Raw genomic sequence first — 25482 nt, 5'->3', positions numbered from 1 at the left:
CTGCTGTTAAAACCGCAATATTTCAGGAAATTAGGGAAGACAGAAGAGCAGTCACTGACACACAAAGGCCAGAAAGCAAGAGTATCAAGAGCTATGACATGTTTAGAACCGAGAATTATATGTACGGGCAGCATAAACCATCCACTAGGCAGTGTGACATTGTAACTGCCAGCATTAGGCCGGGATATCGATATTTATGGCAGGTGGCTGCAGGTAATGAATCCCCCCCAATGGTGAACATTCCAATTGTAAACTATGTGAACAAGAGCTGGGACATACTCTCCAACACTATATCTGTGATTGCCTTGTTATAAGTGACTTCAGACCAAATAGTGTGAAGTACTTTGAGCTCTGTAATTACTTCAAACACTCAGGAATATTGGAAGATATTCTTGTGCTGTACCCAGATTTTGCTAGTGGACACTAATAGATCAGTCTTACACTTCATGTTCTCTCCTGATTTTAGTCAGAGTTGGTTTGTTTTTGTATCGAGGAAGGTATTTTCTCCCCTGATTCTATGTTTGACTAACCATCCTGTGAGATATTAGATGTACTTATAGCTAGTTTTGATCTACACTGTGTAATCTATCATATATAATAGAGTAAGTAAGTAATTAACAAAAGAAGGCACCAAACCGGGAAGGCTATGTAGCACCATCAAATGTGCGGGATAATCAGAGGGCGCTAAATATCACCAAGGACGCAAATACGATAACAAACGCATCAGGCGAACGATATCAAAAGTATCCGAGTCGCCAAGAATTCTATCAAGGGACAAGCGACTGCGGGGGACGGTCGGAAAACAAGACACACTCGTCTTGGAAGTCAGGACATTCAACAAGGATATGCACGACCGTAAGAGGGACAATGCAATTTGGACAATAAGTAGCAGGGCGGCGCTCCATTAAGTGACCGTGAGTTAAACGGGTATGGCCAATACGTAACCTAGCCAGAGCTGTTTCCCACCTCCGGTTACGGTGGTAGGAGGTAGGCCACTGGGTACTCTTTAAGAGTACGCAGTTTGTTACCAATAACAGAAGACAACCCTTCAAGAAGAAGGTTTCGGGCAACTCCTGAAACCGTCCGAGTCTCAGAAACCTCTAAACCCTGCCCTGACCCTGAAGCCCTCAGATGCTTAGGAGCCGGAAGCAAGAATGGGGGGGGGGAACAAATGAACCACAGCAGGGGAAGAACAAGGGGGCGCGGATGGAACCAAGGCCGAAGCGACCAACACCCCAAAGTACAGGTTCCTATAAACAAAACGGGGCAGCCTCAGGGCATCTGGGGAAGCAACCAACCTAGCGCGCTGCAGCAACCAAAACCTATCCTGCAACGCACAAGCTGCCTGCGCCCAAATAATATCATCAGACTGGATGAACTGAGTCACATACAAGCAACAAAGCTCACAGGACTTTGAGTCGAATGGGTCACCGACCCAACAGGCAGCATGACAAGAGGCAAAAACAATGAGCGTTGCCCTGAGACAAGGGGACAGAGCAACCCTCAAACCAGCAAAAAGCGAGAGGAGACTCGGGTCACATCCATTGAACCCGAGCGCCCTGCAGGGTTTTCCAGGGGCCCCTAGACTGGGTCTGCTACAGGTTATCCCAGGCAGGGTACTGCTAACTGGCGCCCAAGCTACCAACCAACAATACTAAAGCTGAACCCATGGGACGTGTCCACTCAAGGGCGAAGCAGAGGGAACCACCAAACAAAAGCAACCCTAATATAAAGGGGGAGGAACATCAAGGCAGACCTCCCCTCCCCACCAGGCAAAAAGAAAAAGAAAAGAAAAACCTCACAAGAGGACAGCGTACCCAAAGGGAACACGGCTGGCCACTGTTATAGGTGAAAACTAGCTTACCCCAAGACAAACAAGGGAGGAATTCTCCAAACACTCGGGGCGGTCAATCGCCAAGCAGCGAAAGACCTACAGAGGTAGACCCAAGGTGACTTGTGGAAGGGAACCCCCAAGCCCCAAAGGCAGTACTTACAGGACACTTAGGGAAGGTAGCCCTAGGCGCATGCAGCCCGAGTACCTTGGAAGACGTCTCCCAGCTCACACACCACCGAAGAGAAGTACTGAACCCAGGCACAGCACAAAGAAAATTTGGAGCTGGAGCCACAATGACTTAGTCTTTTCCCATCAGCCGAGGAACTAGAGGTGTGGATCGCCAGTCCGAGGGTCTGGGGCTCTCCCTTCCCCCGGGAGGGGGAAGGGAGAGGCGCGGCTCGTGTGACGTCATGCTTGTTTGCTTGTTTTTCCTTGGGGAAGTTCTGTCCATTTGTTTTGTTATTTTCGTTAGTTTTACCAGAATAGAGGTTTGTTTTGAGGCGGTTACCTTTCTGGGTGCCTGTCCCAGTCAATGGCAGATACAGAAGGCCCCAAAATCACATGTGCATTTCTATAGGCCATTGCTCCTCGTGCCTCTCTGAGAGGGGCCAGGTTCTGGCTGTGGTCCCCGGTAGGCCTAGAACTCCACCCACATCGACTGATGCCAAAAGTTAGGACTATCCCTATCAGCCTGGATAGCTGGATAGCTCCCAGGAGCCATAGGGGTTTCCCCCAGAAAAGCAGGCAAACAATGAAATTCTTAACAAAGAAGCATGGCCGCAGTCGTCACTATGCGTGATAGACTTGTAAATAGACTACTTTGCCCCGCGTGATAGACTTGTAAACAAACTGAGAGTGCGCTTCACCCCACGCCCCTAGCACCACGCACTCGTTCGACCCACACGCGTACGAACAGACATCGTCTTCCAAGTAAACCGCCATGTACCAATTCAAATTTTACGATGAATGACGTCGTTTTCTAAAAAATTAGTCTTTTAGGGTAGTCGTCAACCGAGGTTCCACTGCACTACTTATCAGCTAGTGTCGTAGTATTTGCTAAGCGATGGGCCTTTATTAAGTTAATATATATAGGAATTAAGAAAGACAAGCATTAATAATCAGAATATTTATTTACATTCCATCATAAATTATTTTACTACATGGTAACAAAGCAGCATCACATCATACATAACTTAACTAAATTTATACAAAGTTTTTTCTACTGAGGGTGAAACAGACTGTGCTGAAGCATCTCTCCTACTCCAGGGAAGGAATATGGAAAAAAGTCTCAGTGATTGTGCAGGAAGTTCTTCCACTTTTATCACTTCGTCATCCTCTATATCTACTTCTTCTAGCTCTACCCCTTTCAACATTTCCACATCTTCTCCCTCCTCCACATACACCACTTCCTCAACCTCAACCTCTACCTCCATCTCTTCATCATTGTTTGACATGTCCGGATGGCCATATGCTAACGACCGAGATGAACTTAGAATGTAGCTTTTATCATATAATGTTGACAAACCTCTGCATGTACTGCCACATGTGCAGAGCTTTCCTTGCACATTTCATATAGATCTGGACACAAAACGGATTGAAGTGTTCGTTTCAAGTATGTGTTGAAATGACTCGTATGACAGTTTCTCTTAGTGGTATGGTACTCCCTTACACTTAACAGGTATGTTCCCCATCCTGCATGGTGAAAGAGTATGTTTTATGTCTAAGAGCAATTAATTGTTCAATGATCTTAGACCCAATTTTTGACTTGAGCAAGTCTAGCTCACCTTCACGTGCTGTGGAATATGATGGGCAAGTGTCAAGAAAGTTGGTAAAATCCATACAGTCAAAGAGAGGAGACTTATTCAACTTTTCAAACACATCCTGACAGGTGAGGTTTAATGTTGAAAGAGTCTGTCTCTGTATATAATAAACTAGCTTTAATCTTGTACGCTGATTTTACCACATTGTACCAGAACTCGTAGAGACGTTTCTTAGCAATTTGGGGTATGTGATAGCCAAGATTTGTTGGAGTGTTAACCAGGAGAGACTTCTTCTTGATAGTGCAGATCACACGGTCTTTATTCAACAACAGATTATGCTTGAAGAATGGGTTACGAGCGCATTTCAGGAAGGTTCTACGATCAGTACCCAAGTAGTGTTTTTTCCTATACTGTATTTAGATACATCTGAGAAACTCTTTCCATATACAGTACAGTGACACCTCGGCTTACGAATGCTCCTCTTTACGAACTTTTCGAGTTACGAGACCAATTGCTTCGTAAAATCCGAATCGGGTTATGAACTTTGCCTTGGGTAACGCAGTTTGTTGATACACGCGTGGCCAACCTAGCGCGTGGTGGCACGGCAACTGCATCTAAGTTTACGAGTGCCTCCTGCCTAGTGACAATCGCGCCTGAATTCTTTGCAAAGAATTTCAGTGTTGTTCGGATTTTTGGGTATTTGAACATAGAAGTAATCATTATATATCTCGCTATGGGTCCCAAGAAAGTCAGTGGTAAGATTCAACCTATGAAAATAGTTGTGAGTAGAAGCAGTAAAGGATGTCCCTTCCTCATTAAAAAAATGTGTAGTGTATGGGAAGAACTGCAAAGTTTTGTTGAAAACCTCACCCAGATAAAGCTGTAGCAGGCTGTTGCACTGACCTTTTAAATGACAATGTGATGTTTCACCACAGACAAGTGTTAAAATGTAGGAAAAAAGTGTCTTTAGACAGATTCTTAGCAAGACAAGCAAACAGTGAGCCACAATCCTAGTGGTACTTCTGCAAAACGTAGGAGAGAGAGAGTACCCCAGAAAAATCATCACTGCCTGATGTTATAATGGAAGGGGACTCCCCTTCCAAACACTAACACCTCTCTTCCTCCCTCCCTCCCTCCCTCCCTCCTCACCGTATTCCACACCCCAACAAGAGTCATCAATAAAGGTAAGCAATAACTTGTACATACTTTAGTACTAAAGATTTGGGTAAATTAGTATAAATTTACTTTGAAGTTAATATTTTTGGGAGCATGGAATGGATTAATTAAATTTACATTATTTCTTATGGGGAAAATTCACTTCGGTTTATGAATTTTCGGGTTACGAACCGTCTCTGGGAATGATTAAATTCATAAGCTGAGGTACCACTGTATAGTTTGATACAAGTTTGAAAGTTTTTTTTTAATCGCGCATTTGGTAGTGGCTCGTTCACAAACATTGGTTTCAATTAAATATTTAAGGTATATCTCCTAGTCAAATTCATAGACGTTGTGAACTTTGGCTACTGCTAATCCAATACGCATAAATAAATGTAACAAATCAATACTAACCAGGTAAACTTTCTGAGGAAGATGTGAAGCAATTAGTGCTGTTTTAAGGCAGACCACATCTTTCTTCTGTAAGACAAAATCTGATTCAAAGATTTTAAAATTTAAACCATTAGTCATCATTATTAGGTGCAAAATACAAGAGGTATACAATTCAGTTCCTTTCACAACTAAAGTGGCAAACTATAATTCATAGCAAAGTGCAGCTACTTTTTTTTCACAAATTTTTTAGCTTCATTTAACATCCGCTTAGTGTCTTCCACGTCTGCTTCATCTGCATCCATTGCCGAGTCTGAGCCAGACTCCGTTGGTGCGTAATCATCTGAACTACCATCATTCAGGAATGGGTCATCATAATCATATTCATCAGATCCACTCTCTGCATCCTGTTTCTGCCGACGAGCTAAAATTAAAATAGCGATTAAAATAATTTTACTGCATACAAGAAATCTGGCTAGCTAGAGAGCCAGATAAACAAGCAAGCTTTCTTGCTTATATGTTAAGTCTAGTAACTTCGTGAACATGAACAAGTTTTAGGTTGTAACCTTCTTGTCATATAATTGCTTACCAAATCTGGTAACCATTTGTCCTCAGGACATATTAACCCTTCAAATGCGCATGTTAGACAAGGATGATTGCACCATTTCTGAGCCTAGTATGTGAGTAAAGGAGGGATAATTTAGAGTACTGTGTAAGATTTAAAAGTCCTGCATGGTAAAGGGGCAACCTGGTTGATACCTTGTTGATTGGGTTCTGGGAGTTCTTCTACTCCTCAAGCCCGGCCCGAGGCCAGGCTTGACTTGTGAGAGTTTAGTCCACTAGGCAATTGCTTACAGCGGCCCGCAGGCCCACATACCCACCGCAGCCCGGTTGGTCCGGCACTCCTTGGAAGAAACTATCTAGTTTCCTCTTGAAGAAGTCCACTGTTGTTCTGGCAATATTTCTTATGCTCGCTGGAAGTATGTTGAACAACCATGGACCTCTGATGTTTATACAGTTCTTTCTAATTGTGCCTATGGCACCCCTGCTCTTCACTGGTTCTATTCTGCATTTTCTTCCATATCGTTCACTCTAGTACTCACCTAATTGTGCTTGCGGGGGTTGAGTTCTGGCTCTTTGGTCCCGCCTCTCAACCGTCAATCAACAGGTGTACAGGTTCCCGAGCCTATTGGGCTTCATCATATCTACACTTGAAACTGTGTATGGAGTCAGCCTCCACCACATCACTTCCTAATTCATTCCATTTGTCAACCACTCTGACACTAAAAAAGTTCTTTCTAATATCTCTGTGGCTCATTTGGGCACTCAGTTTCCACCTGTGTCCCCTAGTGCATGTGCCCCTTGTGTTAAATAGCCTGTCTTTATCTACCCTATCAATTCCCTTGAGAATCTTGAATGTGGTGATCATGTCCCACTAACTCTTCTGTCTTCCAGTGAAGTGAGGTTTAATTCCCATAGCCTCTCCTCGTAGCTCATACCTCTCAGCTCGGGTACTAGTCTGGTGGCAAACCCTTGAACCTTTTCCAGTTTGGTCTTATCCTTGACTAGATATGGACTCCATGCTGGGGCTGCATACTCCAGGATTGGCCTGACATATGTGGTATACAAAGTTCTGAATGATTCTTTACACAAGTTTTTGAATGCCGTTCTTATGTTGGCCAGCCTGGCATATGCCGCTGATGTTATCCTCTTGATATGGGCTTCAGGGGGCAGGTCTGGCGTGATGTCAACCCCCCAAGTCTTTTTCTCTCTCTGACTCTTGAAGAATTTCATCTCCCAGATGATACCTAGTATCTGGCCTCCTGTTCCCTACGCCTATCTTCATTACATTACATTTGCTTGGATTAAACTCTAACAACCATTTGTTCGATCATTCCTTCAGTTTGTCTAGGTCTTCTTGAAGCCTCAAGCAGTCCTCCTCTGTCTTAATCCTTCTCATAATTTTGGCATCGTCAGCAAACATTGAGAGAAATGAATCTATACCCTCCGGGAGATCATTTACATATATCAGAAACAAGATAGGACCGAGTACAGAGCCCTGTGGGACCCACTGGTGACTTCACGCCAATCTGAGGTCTCAACCCTCACCGTAACTCTCTGCTTCCTATTGCTTAGATACTCCCTTATCCACTGGAGCACCTTACCAGCTACACCTGCCTGTCTCTCTAGCTTATGTACCAGCCTCTTATGCGGTACTGTGTCAGAGGCTTTCCGACAATCCAAGAAATTGCAGGCCGCCCAGCCTTCTCTTTCTTGCTTAATCTTTGTCACCTGGTCGTAGAATTCTATTAAGCCAGTCAGGCAAGATTTACCCTCCCTGAATCCATGTGGGCGATTTGTCACGAAGTCCCTTCTCTCCAGATGTGTTACTAGGTTTTTTCCCACGATCTTCTCCATCACCTTGCATGGTATACAAGTCAAGGACACTGGCCTGTAGTTCAGTGCCTCTTGCCTGTCGCCCTTTTTGTATATTGGGACCACATTTACTGTCTTTCATATTTATGGTAGGTCTCCCGTCTCCATTGACCTACTATACACTATGGAGAGTGGCATGCAAAGTGCCTCTGCACACTCTTTCAGTACCCATGGTGAGATCTCATCTGGACCAACAGCCTTTCTAACATCCAGATCCAGCAGGTCTCTCTTGACCTCCTCGCTCATAATTTCGAACCCTTCCAAGGCCGCCTGGTTTACTTCCCCTTCTCCTAGCACAGTGACCTCACCTTGTTCTATTGTGAAGACCTCCTGGAACCTCTTATTGAGTTCTTCACACACCTCTTTGTCATTCTTTGTATACCTGTCCTCGCCTGTTCTAAGTTTCATTACCTGTTCTTTCACTGTTTTCACTGTTTTCCTCCTGATGTGACTATGGAGCAGCTTTGGTTCGGTCTTGGCTTTGTTTGCTATATCATTTTCATAATTTTTCTCAGCTTCTGTTCTCACCCTGACATACTCATTCCTGGTTCTCTGGTATCTCTCTCTGTTTTCTGGTGTTCTGTTATTCCGGATGTTCCTCCACGTACTTTTGTTCAGTCCCTTTGCTTCCATCACATGCCCTATTATACCATGGATTCTTCTGTTGCATCTCGGATTTTTCCCTTTGGGACGGGATGAACCTGTTTACTGCCTCCTGACACTTTTGGGTGACATAGTCCATCATATCTTGTACAGACTTATCTCTGAGGTCTGTGTCTCAAGGTATTTCCCTCAGGAAATGTCTCATCTCCTCATAGTTCCCCTTTCGGTATGCCAGCCTTTTGTTTCCTAGTTCTTTTCTGGGGGAGATAATTCCTAGCTCTACCAGGTACTCAAAATTTAATACACTGTGGTCACTCATTCCCAAGGGTGCTTCCATCTTAAGGGTAATTTAGGGTAGAATATCCTATTATATCATATATAATATAATGAAGATATAATGATATATATATAATGATATAATATATAATATAATGATATAATATAATGATGTAATGAAGATAATGAATATCTTCATTTAGGGTAAATATCAGATCGAGCATGGTTGGTTCACCTTCTCCTCTCATTCTTGTTGGTTCCTTGATGTGCTGGCTTAGAAAGTATCTTGCTGCCACGTCCAGCAGCTTAGCTCTCCATGTTTCTGGGCCTCCATGCGAATCTCTGTTCTCCCAGTCTATTTTCCCGTGGTTGCAGTCTCGCATGACCAGCCGTCCAGATCCATTCCTGCTGGCAACAGGAGCTGCTCTCTCTATTATGTTAATGGTGGCCATGTTTCTATCATATTCCTGTCTGGGTCTTTTGTCATTTGGTGGTGGATTATATATGACTACGAGTATAATTTTTTGTCCTCCACTTGTTATGGTACCTGTTATGTAGTCACTGAAACCCTCACAGCCCTGAATAACCATCTACTCAAAGTCCCAGCCCTTTCTTACCAGCAGAGCTACACCACCACCGCCTCTTCCTTCTCTCTCTTTCCTCATAACATAATATTCCTGTGGGAACACTGCATTTGTTATGGTTTCTGTGAGTGCTATTATGTCTGGGTTTTCCTCTAGTACCCATTCTCCAAGCTCATTTGCTTTACTTGAAATTCCATCTATGTTAGTGTACATTGCTCTGAGGCTCGCTTTCTTCTGTCCCTTCTCAAATCGCCTCCTTGGTGAGTGTTCTGCTGGTGGAGGAAGCTGTTCCATGGGTGTGAGGATTTGTGAGGTGGATAACAGGGTCTCAGAGGATACTGGGGTGAGGGGCAGGGTTCAAATGAAGGGGGGGGGGGGGACAGGGAGGGTATGGGATGAAGGGGGAGGGAGGACCGGAAGGAAAAGGGGGTAAGGGGGACATGGCAGGAGGAGGGAAAGGGTAGCAGGGTGGGAATAGGGTGTGGGGGGAGGAAGATTTGGCTGAGCTTTTGAGTGGGGGGCAGGGAGGATTTGGGGTAGGGAGGTTTTCTATGCAGAGGAGGGTTGTGTGGTTGCCCACCCCTCTGGTGTTACTGGGTATCTGGTTGTGGGTTTCCCCCTCACCTCTGGGGATGTTGTGTTGGGAGCTGCGAGTTCCTGGTTTTCCTCTCTCGCCCTGCGCTTCTTCCTTGCTTCTGCCGCCATGGCTCTCTCCTCCCTCGTCATGTCACTCTGGAGGAATACTTTTTTTAATTCTCCCACATGTTGCAGGTGGCTTTTCTTTGTGAGAATCATCTCCTTTGTGTTCTCATTTGCAAACACTATCTTTAACACACGGTCTCGGTCTTTGTTGTACCTGCCTAGCCTGAAAACCACCTCAATTCTATGCTCAGCCCCTTCCATCTCTAGTGCCTTCAGTATTTCATTCACTGCTGCATTGTCCTTATCATTCCACTCTGTCCTGTTGGAACCTTCCTGCTCTTTAATTCCCACAGCTGCCACTGATCTTTTTCTTTCCATCAGCTGGGTAGTGGAGCATGCCACTTCCTGTGAGGTGGCTGCTTTCATGTATGTTATTTTACTGTGCAGATTTGGGACCTGACCCTCCAGTATTTTCCACGTGTATATTATTTGATATATCTGCCGTCGTCTTTCTAGCGAGTACATTCGGAGAGCTTTGAGACGATCCTAATAATTTAGATGCTTTATCTCGTTTATGTATCCCGTATATGTTCTCTGTACTCCCTCTATTTCAGCAATCTCTCCTGCTCTGAATGGGGAAGTGAGTACTGAGCAGTACTCAAGACAGGACAACACAAGAGATTTGAAGAGTACAACCACTGTGATGGGATCTCTGGATTTGAAAGTTCTCGTAATCCATCCTATCATTTTCGTAGCTGCCACAATATTTGTTTGGTTATGCTCCCTAAAATTTAGGTCATCAGACATCATTATTCCAAAATCCTTTACATCCTATACAACCTGATGCTGGCCAGGGGCAATAATAAACAGCTACTATCTTAAAAAAAAAAAATCTTGAGTAAGCTGCATTGAAAGGAGGGCTTCAAATTGTATCAAGCTACCATGGTTGATGCATGATCTGTGAAGGGCAGAGCTCGCCAGCTAGCTTAAATGTGTGGTGGAGCGTGGACACCGCCATTTTGAAGCCCTCATGAGTGCACACAGAACACCAAGTCTAGTTTCATTAATACGAGACTTAAGTCTTCCTTGTTGGGTATCTGAAGACAGTGTATGTCAACAGCTGTCCGTTGGCACCACAATGGCCGTTGTGGGTGCCAGCATAAGAAAGTTACAGCTATAATGTAATGTAGAAAGTTACAGGTATAATGTAGAGTACAGCAAAAACTAAGGATGCAAATATCCCATTATAGTGGGGCATGGTACTGAAGAGAGGATGTGGTTGGCAGGTCAAGACCTTTTCCAACAATCAAGTAAACACAGGCCTCCTGTGTTTACCGATACATATTGACATAATTTCCAGGTGATTGTGCGGTTTATATATACCGTTATTCTCATTTAATTGATGCCTGTGAGATATTGTTTTGTTCTGTCTCATACCAGAGAACCAGAGATTGAGTAGTTAATTCATTGTTCAGTAATTGTGAGTGGATTGTCTATGTGATACCCTGATGGTATTGTCATTATTATCCTTATCATTACAGTACTTGATTATTGTGGGATTAGTGCTGTATTGTACTTTAGTCCATTTGTTGTGAAGTACGGTGGGTTATTGTGTTGTAATTGAAGGGAACGAGTGATATCTGTTACCTGCTGTTTGTATGATAGTGTACTTAACGTAATTCATCTTGACTGATTAACTGTCTGTGGCAGCCTGTTAAGTAATTACTTACTGATTGTGTAATTGTCTTGGCGACAGATTGTACTTGACGAAAATTGTCTTTGATTATCTGAAGTTGTTGTTGTTGTTTAAGATTCGCTACTTGGAACAACAAATTCCAAGTAGCACGGGCTATGGTGAGCCCGTGTTATCTGAAGGACAGTAGTTAACATAATTAAGTAATTGTATATTTTAATTGGATTGATTGTAATTGAGTGGTTCTTGTCCTTGTAACAGAATCATTAACATAATTAACCATTTGATTTAATTGCCATCCCAGGGACGCGTGTTAATGTAATTAATTTGATTATTACAAATTGTCTTACTGACAAGCCTGTCACTGGTTGATTGTTAATTATCCTTTTGTTTTGCTAATTGTAAGTGTTGATTACAAATCAAGTTCAAGTGTTACCATTGTTCAGTTAATTCACTGTTGTTGTTCTCTGCCCAAGCAAAAGAGTCCAAGACATGTTCTCATGATTTTACCAACTGTGAGCAGTGGGACAGATTCCTACTGTACAGGTAATTGAATAGCTGTCAATTGAAACTCAAGACATTAATGTAATTGTTAACTTTGTCTTGTGTTGTATTAGTCAGTAAGTTTGTTGAATAAATAATTTTTAAATGCCAACGTGTCTTTACGTCATACCTTCCAAGAGTACTGCCTCCTAAGAGTGCCCCTGCTGCAAGTTACAATCTTATCTTGTGAATTTAACTGGTGTTGGCTCTTAGGATCAAACCTAATCATAGCCCAAACATTAAATACCTGTACTTAAATTTGGTGTGAGGACCATTGGCTACCCTTAAGATGGCTACAAGCAATTGAGGAGCAACAACCTAGTGGTAGGAGTGCCAGGAAACTGGACTCTGGCATTTGCCTATATTCTCATCGAGTTTTAAATATCACATCTGGCATCCACTCATGAAGCTAGATTGCCCAGGAACTATAGTCCAATCAAGGTATATAATACCACATCTGGCACCCAATGTGGGCCCTGAGGGGTATTTTGCAGTTGCCAGAGATATACTCGAGAGATATATAATCTCACACGATCCTCTGCCTCACAATGCCACTGTCTACACAAATGCTAACTGATGAAGAAATTCAAGATAGACCGTTTCTGGCATACGAGGAAAATTACTTTGATGAAGATTATGATCAGGGCTCAGAATGAAGTGATATAAACAGTGATATTGACACACACGTGTGTACCCAGGGTGATGTGTGCACCCTCACCACTGCTGCTATGCCCCCATTCCGCACCACCACTCTCACCATCAGACAAGCCATATAAGTCTGTGCAACATGCTGTTCCTTTGGGCCACAAACCTATGGAATATGACTCATTTTCTGGATTTAGTGATGTGGAATCTGATAATAGTTTTAGCAGTATATGTGGTGTTACCAGGCATAGCTCTGCCACCAACTTCTCGCCCAGTGAAATACTGCCATGTGATGTCACATGGGAAAAATGAGGGAAGAATGCCCTCATCTTTACCTTATATGCCATTCTCTTCATCTGTTCGTGCCTGCAGTATGTGTAGTAGACAGGCTTCATCTCCTAGCTAACATACTTTTGTTGGTACTAGGATACATAGCTGTGGTGTTGGTGGTACCACCAGTAGAACAGCAGGTGGGGAGTTGGTGCTCACTTTGTTTCACAAATTTGATGTTACAAATATAGGGGTTACGGACGTTTCCCATAAACTGGTGAGAACATGAGTGAAATGAACTGTTTTATGGCATACTTCAATTATACAATTTATGCATACAATTGACACCAAGTGCCCTCGACATCCATTCATTTCCCACTCCCTTTCTTGGAAGAATGCCACATATGATCGGGATTCCTCCCTTGCTCCTAACTAAAATTGTGTCCATTCATCCACTTGAATGGATGAATGAGCTGCTCATAGAACATATTGTTCAAGAAACAAAGATATGTGGCCTTATGTGTAGCGGGAGTGTGTTGAAAGGTCTTTTCAAGAGAGATATTTTGCACATCCTGCCATTCCACCTGGTCTCATATGATGTTATTCCCATGTACAGATTTAGAAACAGTCTGTCTAATATTTTCCAACTGCAGATTATTATGTATCTCTCTCGCCTGTCCTCTAGAGCATATAGATTTAAACATTTTAATTGGTCCCAATAATTTTGATGTTTTATTGAGTGGATTGCAGCAGTATTCCACTCTAGAGAGAACTAGTGTCTTGAAGAGTATCATCATTGGTGTATCATCTCTTGTTTGAAAGGTTCTTTTTATCTAATCTCATTTTTCTTGCAGTTATGACAACTGCTTTATTGCATTTTTTAAAAATAAGGTCTTTTGACATGATTATACCCAGATCTTTTAAATTGTTCTTTTGTTCTATGGTGTAATTTGACCGCTTTATATATATTTTTTTTAATTTTTCACTTTTATATTTTTGTTTTTTCCATAGTGCAGGAACTGGAACTTATCTTCCTTAAACATCATATTTTTGTGGCCCATTGAAACACCTGACTTTAAATGAGGTTTGATTGGTCAGGTCAGAGTGGAGGTTTGCTATGTGTCCTCTACGTTGTCTGCCCTCATAAAAATCCTAGTGTATTCACCTAGTTGTGCTTGCGGGGGTTGAGTTCTGCTCTTACGGCCTGCCTCTCAACTGTCAATCAATCAACTGTTACTAACTACTAACTAATTATATACTTTTTCACATGCAGTGTCATCTGCAAAGGATGACACAGTACTATGGTTTGTGTCCTTGTCTATATCCGAAATGAGAATGATAAAAAGTGCTGCAGCAAATACACAGTATCCTAGGGGGACTGAGCTTTTCAAGTTGGATGATTCGGATTTTACTTCATCAATTATTACACACAGGATTCTGTTCATTAAGAAACTGAAGATCTATCTTCCTATTTTTCCAGTAATTCTTTTTGAGTGCATGTTGTGGGAATGCCAACGCTGGGCCATCTAACTGGGCACACAACCTAGACCGCTACAAGTAGGCAAAATGAACTTGCAAAGCGGTAGCCACCTAATACACACTAACTTTATGTGGAGGGTCAGATAAAAGTGTCAACATGGGAAGTGGAAACCCACAGAACTCTGGGTTGTAAGTGTCTTTGACCTAACAGGTGGTATGGCAGAGGTAATACGAATGATCATATCCCCTATGGCACATATGATGAACAACCCTCAAACTTGCACAAGGCAAGAATGGACTTGGAGGGAATTTCCACAGCCCAATTAAACCTGTAGGGGATTTCCAGGGCCTGATGAATAAACCAAGCAGGACTCCCAAACAATGGGGATGCCACGCCAGACCTAAAAGTAAGCCGACTAAACAGCTGTGAAGGCCGACTTTGGTGCACCATATATACAAGTTTGCATGCCACCAGTGCACCCCACCAACCAAAGCTCACTCCTAACCCAGGTCAAGACAGAGAGGCAACAAGACTCCTGACTCACCCAAGGCAAGGGCACCCCAAGCAGGAAGGATCTTTAAGGGAGCACACTCTCGAACACACCAGAGAAGAGAACTCTGTTAGTGCAGGGGCAGCACTAGAGAGCACTTGGGGAAGGTAGCCCTGAGGACATGCAGCTCAAACCACTCTAAAAGCTAAATCCATACAATATCCACAGTGTACACAACAAAGCACACAGGGAAACACTTAGCTGAAAAGCACAAGGGTCAGCCACAGCTACTGGGTTCCTACTACAGATATCTGGAAGGTTATGCATCGGTGGCGGAATTGAGGGCTTGAGCCAGTGGACAGCCTGAGCTCAGACCCCTCTGCCTCCACAAATGATTGGGAGGGGCAGGACAAACTAGTGCATGCTTTTTTCAAGAAATATGTCATCGTTTGTTTACATTGTTGGGGAAGTTCATTTGGTGGGTTGTGAAGCTTCAGTCTTTTTGAACCCATGCTGTGGTCTGTACTAGTTTGCTGACTTTCTGGGTGCCCCTACTTGGTGAGGTGGCAGTGTCACCTGCTCTCTGTGCCTCTGTGAGGAGGGCCAGGTTTTGACTCTGGTCCCTGGTAGACCAAATTCATTCCCACAGCTTATATAATCTACTAGTTAGGGGTCATCTCTGCAAGAGTGCTTCAGGGATCCACAAGGAGTTCCTCCCTAGAAACAGACTATATGAATCTAACCTTTTCGTTTTGCTTTCCGTTGTGGTTGGGGAACCCTACTGTGACGGAAGTCTCGACGATGTTGAGGATTTTTTCGATAACAATCAACACCAAATTCACACTGAGGTCGGTCATCATCTGAATCTTCAGAGCCTGAGGGATTTTCATTGTAGTCTGAATCCCCATAATGAGCAAAATCTGCTCGATGTTTGGGGTTCTTCCTGAAAAAAATAAGCCAGAAACTAGTGACATTTCTCATATATGTTTCTGTGTGTTTGATTTACAAACAACACAAAACAATATAACATTTCACATTACAAGACAAATAAAAAATAACTTGTAGATGTGAGTTGATCAAAGCTAATTGATGGAGACATCGCCAGTCCTATACTAGACATATTGCAAAATGTGATATTTCTAAATATCATATTCATCAGATAGAATTTGTTCTTGTTTGCAAGATTCATTATTATGTTAATTTGTAATTTCCATCCGAGATATTGTTAATACATTTGCTTTGTATTATTCCATATAGTATGTAATAAACAGGGTTAAGTAAAGATAGATTAAGTATTCAAGTCTTTAAATATATTCTGATCAACTCAATTTACTTAGCTATATCAACTCTACCATGGACAAGCTACTAAGGCCCATTCATCTGGATATTGATCCCGACTCGCCTACAACAGCCAAAGAGTGGAGACACTGGCATCGGAAATTTGTAAACTTCACTGAGGAGTCTTAAAGAAAATGTTCTCGACAAACTCAGAACTTTGGTGAACAGTGTATCACATAGTGTATATGAATGTATGACCTTTGAAAAAGCCACATCAATGCTACATAGTGTGTATGTGAAAACTTGCAATGTGATATTTGCTAGACTCCTCTTAGCTATATGGCAGCAGCAGCAGCCTAGTAGGACCTTTGATGAGTTTCTGAGAGAACTATGTAAACTCAGCAAAGATTGTGTTACAATCAAGAATTACCATGACCTACAAATGTAGGAGTTTTGAGGAGGGCACTGGAAATGTTCGCTTATTATACCAAATAGATCCCTAATTTTTATTACACGATTCAACCTTAGGTAAAAAGTAAGATTTTTCCACTGGGTGAAGCAGCCTTGGCTGCTTTTGAAGTCTTAAAAAACGATATGTGGATGCAACTCTAAAATCCAGGTACTCCAATCATAGGATTATGCCTAAATGATAAGAGGCTATCTTGAGGTTATCTTGAGATGATTTCAGGGCTTTAGTGTCCCCGCGGCCCGGTCCTCGACCAGGCCTCCACCCCCAGGAAGCAGCCCGTGACAGATGACTAACTCCCAGGTACCTATTTACTGCTAGGTAACAGGGGCATTCAGAGTGAAAGAAACTTTGCCCATTTGTTTCTGCCTCGTGCGGGAATCGAACCCGCGCCACAGAATCACGAGTCCTGCGCGCTATCCACCAGGCTACGAGGACCCAAGGACTACGAGGCATTAGGCATAGTGCCACAAAATATAAAGTCAGTGTCCTCAACGCTTATATTCGTCAAGCCCTTACCCACTGCTCTGAATGGAGCAATGTGAGTAGGGAGTTTGAAAGAATAACACAGGTGTTGGTGAACAATGGATACAGTAACAAAGAGAGAAACAGTACTATAAGATGACACTTGGATCGGTGGAACAATTTTGAACCAAGAACAGAAACTGCAACACCTCCAATAAAATTGTATTACAAATCAACCATGCATAGTGAACATGAGCAAACAGTGAACATTAATACATGAGCACCCTCTGCCTAAGTAACCAAGATCCACCACCACCGGACCCTTTGATTCTTCACAAAAGTCCACAAAACGAGGAGAAGAAAGAAAAGAAAGAAACCGGTCCAAAGACTAGGAAGGCTTAGGTGGCGCACGAGAAGGCCGGAGGTGAAAAAATGCACGTGAAATCTTGCAGAACGTAGATGAAGTAACATCCACCCCGAACGCAAGCTGGAGCGGTTCTGCCAACACCGTGTGATACGAGGCAACAGTATTCGGCATGAGATGCTGGTACAGAAAAACTCAATAGTAAAAGGACAAAACAACCCTGTCCGAAATCGACGGAAACCCCAGAAGAGAAAAGAAATGACGAAAAGATGGCCAAGATTCTTCATACTGTCACCTAGAAGAAGACCGCAGGAGGGACACCATCAAAGAAGCCACCCGATCAAAGAAATGGCGATACACCTGCATCAGAAAGATCAGACGCGAAGTGCAGAGCAGTAAAGCAAACCAACAAGGTACCTCACTGGCCCAATCTACCAAAAGACGTGGAGCCGCAGAAAGATGCCCGGTGTCAAAAGACACAGACACAGCAACCAGACTTCCTGGCTGGCAGTCTGCTAGGCAGGAAGACTCTGAAACCTCATAACACACCCAATATGGGGAAGACGAACTGAACTCAAAAGAAGCCGGATCCATCACCAAGGCATAAAGCAGGTCTCACAGAAGGTACGCACCAAGGGCTTCCCGAACTGCCTTAAGGAAAATCTGAGGTTCGTCGCCACATGACAACAAACCACGTCAAGGTTTTGAGAGATTAGGTAAAGATAAATGCAAGATAAATTGCAAGATATATGTGAAAATCTTGCAAACCTGTTCCGTCATTCCTCCATTTTCTGATGGTGGAAAATCTAATCCAAGGAACCCAAAGGCACCCATAAACGAACCTGGGGGTGAGCCGCTCCTAACGCGCAGTCATACATGGAGAGAGGTATGAAAAACCCTGCCCCTGCAGCAACAATCCCTGCCCAGAAGGCACAAGGGCCCAAGCATGGTTAAACGGTGTCTAAGTGCTCCAAGCGGACTTTCCCGGGAATCCCCGACACAGGCCCTGGGGCAGAGACCTCTTCCACGCACACCACACCCTGAAGAAAAGGCAGAGTTCAAGGGAAAGGCTTCCAAGAAGGAAGGCGGCTGGGATGAACTGGAAGCCTCGGCGGGAAGAACGGGCTCAACCACCTCCGCTCCCGAATTGGAAGGGGCAGCCCCCGAAGCCAGCCAAGCCTCATCCCAAGCAAAACACTGCCCCTGACTCCAAAACCCTCAGACATTTGGAAGCCGAAAGCAGGGGCTAAGGGTTGGAGCAGGGCAAACCGCGTCCTCCTGGGAAGGAAGCGGGGCGTGGATGGAACCAAGCTCAAAGACACCAACGCCCCAAAGCCTGGTCCCAAAAACCCAAGCGGGGCAGCTCCGGGGCCTCCAACCGAGCAACCAACCTGGTGCATTGCAAAAAAGAGAAGCGAGCTCGCAACGCCACAACAGCCTGAATCGTATCATCCTCAGACGAGAAACTGTTAAACAGAAGCACAAGCGGGGAACAAGTCCCGCATGATTCAGAGTCATAGGTGTCACTGACCCAACAGGCTGCATGGAAGAGGCAGAAGGGGTGATCGTCCCCCTAAGGCAGGGGCGACGAACAACTGTCAACTTCGCACAAGGCGAGAGTAGACGGGATGGTTCCTCGTTACCGAGCCCACTGGGTTTTCCAGGGCCCGCAGGATACTTCAGCCCTAAGGGAAGCCCAGGCACTAGGGCCAGCTAAGCTGGTAGAGCCCCTGCTCAAAAAAAATCAAATCGACCACCAGTAGCAATGGTGAAACCTCGGGGGCAACGGAGGAGGAAAGCCAAAACAGCCTAGGCTAACCTAATAAGCAGCTAAACAGACCTCCTCCATTCTCAGAGGGCAAAACGCCAGAAAATTAAATAAGAACAAGCCTCCGAAACCACACCACAAGCAAACTAGCAGCTGGAGACAAAACGTTGGCCGTCACATAGGTAGTAAGCAGACTATGCCAGCCTCAGTGCAGCCCCCACCCCAACCAATAATACTTCCCTAACCGGGGCATGACGGAAAGCCTAAAACCCCCGACTCACCACACGGGCGAGGACAATGTCAATGTTGTCTCCAGTAGGCCACAGAACTCTGATGGGACCTAGTAATATGGCACATTATCAAGGATATTAGCTTCAGGGAACCACAAGGGGCTACCCTCAGAAAAGTATTCACACACTCACCTATAACAGCTGGCTCCATACTGACAGGTTTCTCTGGGAACTTTCCTTTGGGAAAGAGCTGGACTGGGCAGGGTAGATGTGGTTGGCAAGGGAGCATCTGTGCTTACACTATCTGTGCTGTGAGATGCCTCATTAATTACATCCTCTTCATTGTCACTCACAACATGGTTCTTGCTTGGTGAAAGTTGATGTTTTTTGGATAACTGGTTCTTTTTACTGGGGTTCTCAGTATTGCTGTCATCTCTTTCCTGGCCGATGGACTCGGTATCTTGTTCACTATTTTCATCGCTCATATCATGAAGAATTTTAGTTCTGTGTGTTTGTGGAGAAGATCTTTTTTTGGGTGAAGATGTTGCCTTCCTTGTTGTGGACTGTTTATTTCTGATTGGAGAACAATTGTTTGCTTTATTTTGTTTTATCCTTGGACCTTGAGCATCGCCAAGCTCAGCAGTAGATCCCGTCAATGCTGGACGTCTGCTGGACACTTCGTTTTTGTCTCCAGTATTTTGATTTGCCTGTGAACAAATGTTTCTCATAAGAATTCCTTTCAATTAAATATTTGAACATCCAGCCAAGTATACTGCTGTATAGAGTAAAAATAAATTATACCATCCAAGAATATATTTTCATAGATACAGTGGTACCTCGGAATACGAGTGTCCCTGCATACGAGTTTTTCGGAATATGAGCAGGATTTGCTCGGAAAATTTGCCTCGGAAGGCGAGGGTTGCCTTGGAACACGAGGGTGTTAATACACGTACAGGCCGACTAGCACGTGGTGGCACAGCGATCGCGCCTCAGTTTACCAGTGTTTTGCGCCCAGTGACTATCCCACCTGAATTCTTCACAAGGATTTACAGTTTTTTGTAGATTTTTTTGCCATTTGAGCATAAAAGTTGTTATTATATCTCGCCATGGGTCTCAAGAAAGCCATTGGTAAGGTTCAACCTAAGAAAATAGCTGTGAGTAGAGGCAGTGGAGGATGTCCCTTCTTGATTAAGAAAATGTGTGAAGTATGGGAAGAACTGCAAAGTTTTGTTGAAAAAACTCACCCAGATAAAGCTGTAGAAGGTCGTTGCATTGACCTTTTAAATGACAATGTGATGTCTTACTACAGACAAGTGTTAAAATGTAGGGAAAAAAAGTGTCTTTAGACAGATTCTTAGTAAGACAAGCAAGCAGTGAGCCACAACCAGGTCCTAGTGGTATGCAGGCAAAATGTGCCAGAGTGTGCTCACCAGTGAAATCCTCACTGCCTGATGTTCTAATGGAAGGGGACTTCCCTTCCAAACAGTAACACCTCTTCTCCTCCCTCCTCTTCACCATCTTCCATATGCCAACAGCAGTCATCAGCAAGGGTAAGTAATAACTTGAAAATAGTTTTGTAGGTTTATTTAGATGAATTAAGTATAAAATTTAGTTTGAAGTGAGGTTTTTGGGTAGTCAGGAACAGATTAATTCATTTCCCATTATTTCTTATGGGGAAATTAGCTTCGGATTACAAGTTTTCACAATACGAGCTGTCTCCAGGAACAAATTAAACTCTTAAACCGAGGTACCACTGTATTGAACTAAATGGATTTATTGAATTTATATAAATAAAAATTTGACATATAAACCTAATTTGTGAAAACAATATTAAATTAATATCCATCAAATATCACTTTTTATGATAATCCCAATTACTGATACAGTAGAGTACTGTACAGTACAAGCAAATATACCATTTTCGGAGGGATCAGGCCCCAGGTGCTAACAAATAACTCACTCTTCTGAATGTGAAAGCCCAAGTCTTCAGAAAAAATTTCTTTCCCTATAGGGGTGTATTTTGGTTAATTTGTTTCCTGAACACATATTTATTATATTTTCATCTTGCATTATTTTTAATAACTTAGTTTGATGTGCAAATATATATACAGTACAATATTGTATTTGTGAAACAGAAAATACAATACAGTATATATATGATAGTCAATACCAGTGGAGTGGGTGTGGGTGCCAGTAGTGGCCGGCACACACCAGGGGCCACATTCACGAAGCACTTACGCAAACACTTACGAACCTGTACATCTTTTCTCAATCTTTGAGGGCTTTGTTTCCAATTATTAAACAGTTAAGGAGCTCGGAAGTACCAGGAGGCTGTTTATAACAATAACAACAGTTGATTGGGAAGTTTTTCATTCTTGTAATCTGTTAAATAAATGTAACCAAAAGCCGTCAAAGATTGAGGAAAGATGTACACGTTCGTAAGTGCTTGCGTAAGTGCTTTCGTGAATCTGGGCCCAGGCCTCCAATGGTCGGTAGTTGGTCCTGTTACATAAGACACAGAACATAATACACGAATTTGCAGCGGTGTGGCAAACCCTATGGAGGGTTCATCTTTCATCAGGGTTCATCATCCAGCTCCATAACAACTGCTCACCAGTGGTTCATTTACTGAACATGGGAGAGGGGGTCGCTTCGGTCCTTCACTCTTCAGAGCCAGACTCTTTGGACAATTTGGCTTCTAGCTTCTTGGGGTTTGGTTCCCTACACAGTTCATGTGGGGCGTGTCCAATGTTCTTGTACATGGCTTATCTCACATTCGGCCCATTTCAATGGAGTGGAGCATTGGCAGCACATAAACATGTCGGCTCTGAGAGACATTCAGTCACCCTGAAGCAATCTCAGCAAGATAGCTTCAGGGAGCCACCGGGGCTCATTCAGAAAGAGGCATTTGATTACATTTAATGCTGGGGTTTTCAAACAAACAGTTGTGAATAAAGCTAACTGATGCTATTTGTTAATTTCCTATTTTTTTCGCTTGTAGCATATCATAAACCTGTTCCACTTTACAGTATAAAGTACATATAGAAATTACCGTTATATTTTAATTTATTAAATTAAATTTAATTAAGTTATAAAGATAAATCGTCATGACACTTACCTGAAATGCTGGTAAATTTTTAACAGCTGTCTTTCTTTTTGAAGTAGTCGAGTGTGTTTTCTGACCTGCACCATGAGGATGCAAATTACCTTTTTCTATTTGTTTTCCTTTGTCTATAGTCACATCATTTTTAGCCATCCAAGCAGGCAAATCTCTCTTCCTTGTAGATACAGCTGACTGGACTTCCTGTGTAATGAATTTCTCTAATCATTGCCAACTCGTAAGACATTGATATGCACACAGCTATAATTTACACACATTATTCCACTTACATTATTTACTACAGTTCTTATAATCACAGGAAAATAAGGTGTTTAAAATGCACAAAAATTCACACATCTGAGACAAAATAAGCATACTACTAGTACTGTATAATGCTTTGGTACATAATCGTTCCTTTTCTATGTGTGTATGTCAAGTATTAATTAGTTCCAGCCACTGTACAGTATTTTAACTTGTTACAAAAACAATTTAAAAAAAAAAACAGCAGTGAATGTAATGAAACGCCATTTTCTGGGTGAGCCCCTTCGGCTCCCTGGAGCTACAAGACTGATATGCGCTATATTAGTCTGGGGCTTTAGTCAATGGAGTCCTGTCTATCCTCAGAGAGAGCTTAAGGAGACCCCCCCTCCTTGTATTTTGGGGAATTCCTTGTCTGCCATTGACTGGGGTTTGGCACCCAGAAAGATAGACATCTCAAAACAGACCCCAGATGATAGGAAATTGCAAAAACCCAAGACCGAACAGAGAAACAGAACTCCCCAAAGGAAAAAGAAAACAAGCAAACAAGCAATCGTCATTCACCACCGCCACACCGCTTGTCTGCACAGCCCTCTCCTCCCTGGGAGGGGAGGGCTGTCGCTTCATATCGTGCAGCCCTGGTGGAGCCGCTCCAGCTTGCATTTCGTAAGCTTTCTCATGCTTTATCCAACCACTTGTGGCTGGATGGTAGAGCGACGGTCTCGCTTTATGCAGGTCGCCGTTCAATCCCCGACCGTCCAAGTGGTTGGGCACCATTCCTTCCCCCTCCCTGTCCCATCCAAAATCCTTATACAGATCCCTTCCCAGGGCTATATACAGTAGTTGTAATGGCTTGGCACTTTCCCCTGATAGTTCCCGTCCCTTTTCCATGCATTGTTTCACCTCCTTCCTGCTCGTGCGGCGCCTGAGCCTTCCTGGTCCTTGGATAGGGTGCTCTCTTTTCTCTCTTCTCCTCAGTTTGTGGTGGCCCCTTTGGTTTGAGATTGCTTCCACAAGGCTCTGTTTCTGTTGGCATTGGCCTCTTTGGGGTCGGGTTGGTGAGCTTCATCCTCTCCTCTGGCGCAGAGGTTTCTGCTCTTTTGGTCTTGGTGCTTGGTGGACATTTTGTTCGGTTGCAGCAGTCTCCTTCTGGCAAAGAATGAGACAGCCAGCTTCCGGAGGGATTCGTGGATGCTCGGTTGGTCAGGCCGGGGGTGCATTGTGTGTTGTGTCCAGTTGTGGCTCTGGGCTGTTACTTGCGCGCCTTGGTCTCTGTAGCCATGGACACGGATGCGCTTTGGGTTGTTCCGATCTCTCTTTCCTTGTTCTAGGGTTCGGGTCTCTCAGGTCATTTGAAGGATTATCAAGTCTAGCCAGCCTGCAGTCTTTCCTCGTGCCCATGATGTTAGTAAGCATGCTACTTTGACTGCTGTGTTTGGCAACATCTCCTGGGCTGACGTTTGGGCACGGGAGTTTTGGAGGTCGAACAGGGTCCTGACCACCCATTATTTGGTAAATGTTACTGGTCCCAGTCGTATGTGTGTGGCCTTGGGTCGCATTTTGCAACCAGTTGTCTTGTTTGAATTCATCCACTAGGTGCGGCCGCCTCCCGAGTAAGTCCCCTCTTTTTACTTATCTTTGGTTATGTAGCTCCAGGGAGCCGAAGGGGCTCCCCACGGAAAACCAGTGTTAAATATAATGAAATGCCATTTTCTGGGTGAGCCCTGGAGGTTCTCTGGCACCTCCCTCCCTCCGGTCGGCAGTTTCATTTCTGATGCTCAACCTCCGAACTGAGGTGTGAGTAGCCAGTGTGTAAGTCCGGGGCTCCCCCTTTACCCCTCTTGGGGAGGTGAAGGAAAGACAAGGCAACCCAAACAGAAATGAAAGTCAAACTATGAAGAGGAAATGGCAAAAAGACTGCCAAGACATCTCATACTGCCGCCGAGACGAGGACCGCAGGTGGAACACCGTGAGAGAAGCCACCTGATCACCATACAAGTGGTGATACACCTGCGTCAAAAAACCCAGACGCGACGAGCGGAGTAGATCAAACCAACCACATACCGGACTGACCCGATCTGCTGGATGAGGCAGAGCCACGGAAAACACTCTGGGTTTGGACACTGAGCAAGCAAAGCAAACTCCTGCACCATGCTGTGAGCCCGACAGAAGAACAAAGCCCACCGCCCCAGGCTGGCCTAGTGAGCACAGAGTCACAAAACCCCAGCCAAGAGATGAGGCATCCGGGAACACAACGAGCATGGGCTTCTTGTGTGGTAGCCTGGTGTGGCTACCACCAATAGCTACACCAGGCAGACTCCCATCAGGCAAAGCAAACAAAAAGAAAATAAAAGCCCTGCAAAAGTACAATGTCCCCAGAGGAAACAGGAATCGGCCGCTGCGTAGGTAGCTGGCTGCATAACACCTTGATGTCCCAACCAGAACAATACTACTCCCTACCCAAGGCCAAACAAGAGCCATGAAACCCCAGGTGGCTCCAAGGGCAGGGTAGATGCCGAGCAGCAAGAACCCCTACGGAAATGGCGTCCCGAATGCACCAGGGAAGAGAACCCTGACACGCAAAGGTAGTACTCACAGGGCACTTGGGGAAGGCTCTTGAAAAAATTCTTTTGTTTTTTAAAAGTATCAAAAACCCTTTCCTCAGTATGGGGTATGTAAAAAAAAAATCGAAATTGAACTTACTTTGGCTGCTATGGAGTCTGTAAGTTGGCGCGTGACGTCATCATTCCCC

At 43.9% G+C, this 25482-nt stretch overlaps 1 protein-coding gene across 3 annotated transcripts in view; it reads right to left on the bottom strand.

Annotated features, from left to right (window-relative positions):
• Positions 1–2945: 2945 nt before the first annotated feature.
• Positions 2946–25482, bottom strand: part of LOC123764055 (aprataxin and PNK-like factor) — a 61916-nt gene continuing 39379 nt past the window's right edge. For 2 of the 3 annotated variants that reach the window (XM_069329866.1, XM_069329865.1), the window contains exons 6-9: positions 22491–22676; positions 19565–20079; positions 15545–15744; positions 2946–5563 (exon numbers count right to left, since the gene is read on the bottom strand). In XM_069329866.1, the coding sequence (XP_069185967.1) occupies positions 5367–5563; positions 15545–15744; positions 19565–20079; positions 22491–22676 (1098 nt within the window). In that variant the 3' untranslated portion in view covers positions 2946–5366. The remainder of the gene's footprint in view (positions 5564–15544; positions 15745–19564; positions 20080–22490; positions 22677–25482) is intronic. The other variant, XM_069329864.1, reaches the window with a different exon arrangement.

The sequence above is a fragment of the Procambarus clarkii genome, chromosome 23, assembly GCF_040958095.1.
Source record: "Procambarus clarkii isolate CNS0578487 chromosome 23, FALCON_Pclarkii_2.0, whole genome shotgun sequence".
Classification (NCBI taxonomy): Eukaryota; Metazoa; Arthropoda; class Malacostraca; order Decapoda; family Cambaridae; genus Procambarus; species Procambarus clarkii.
Note: the sequence above shows the minus strand (reverse complement) of the source record. Positions and strands in the feature narration are given on the sequence as shown.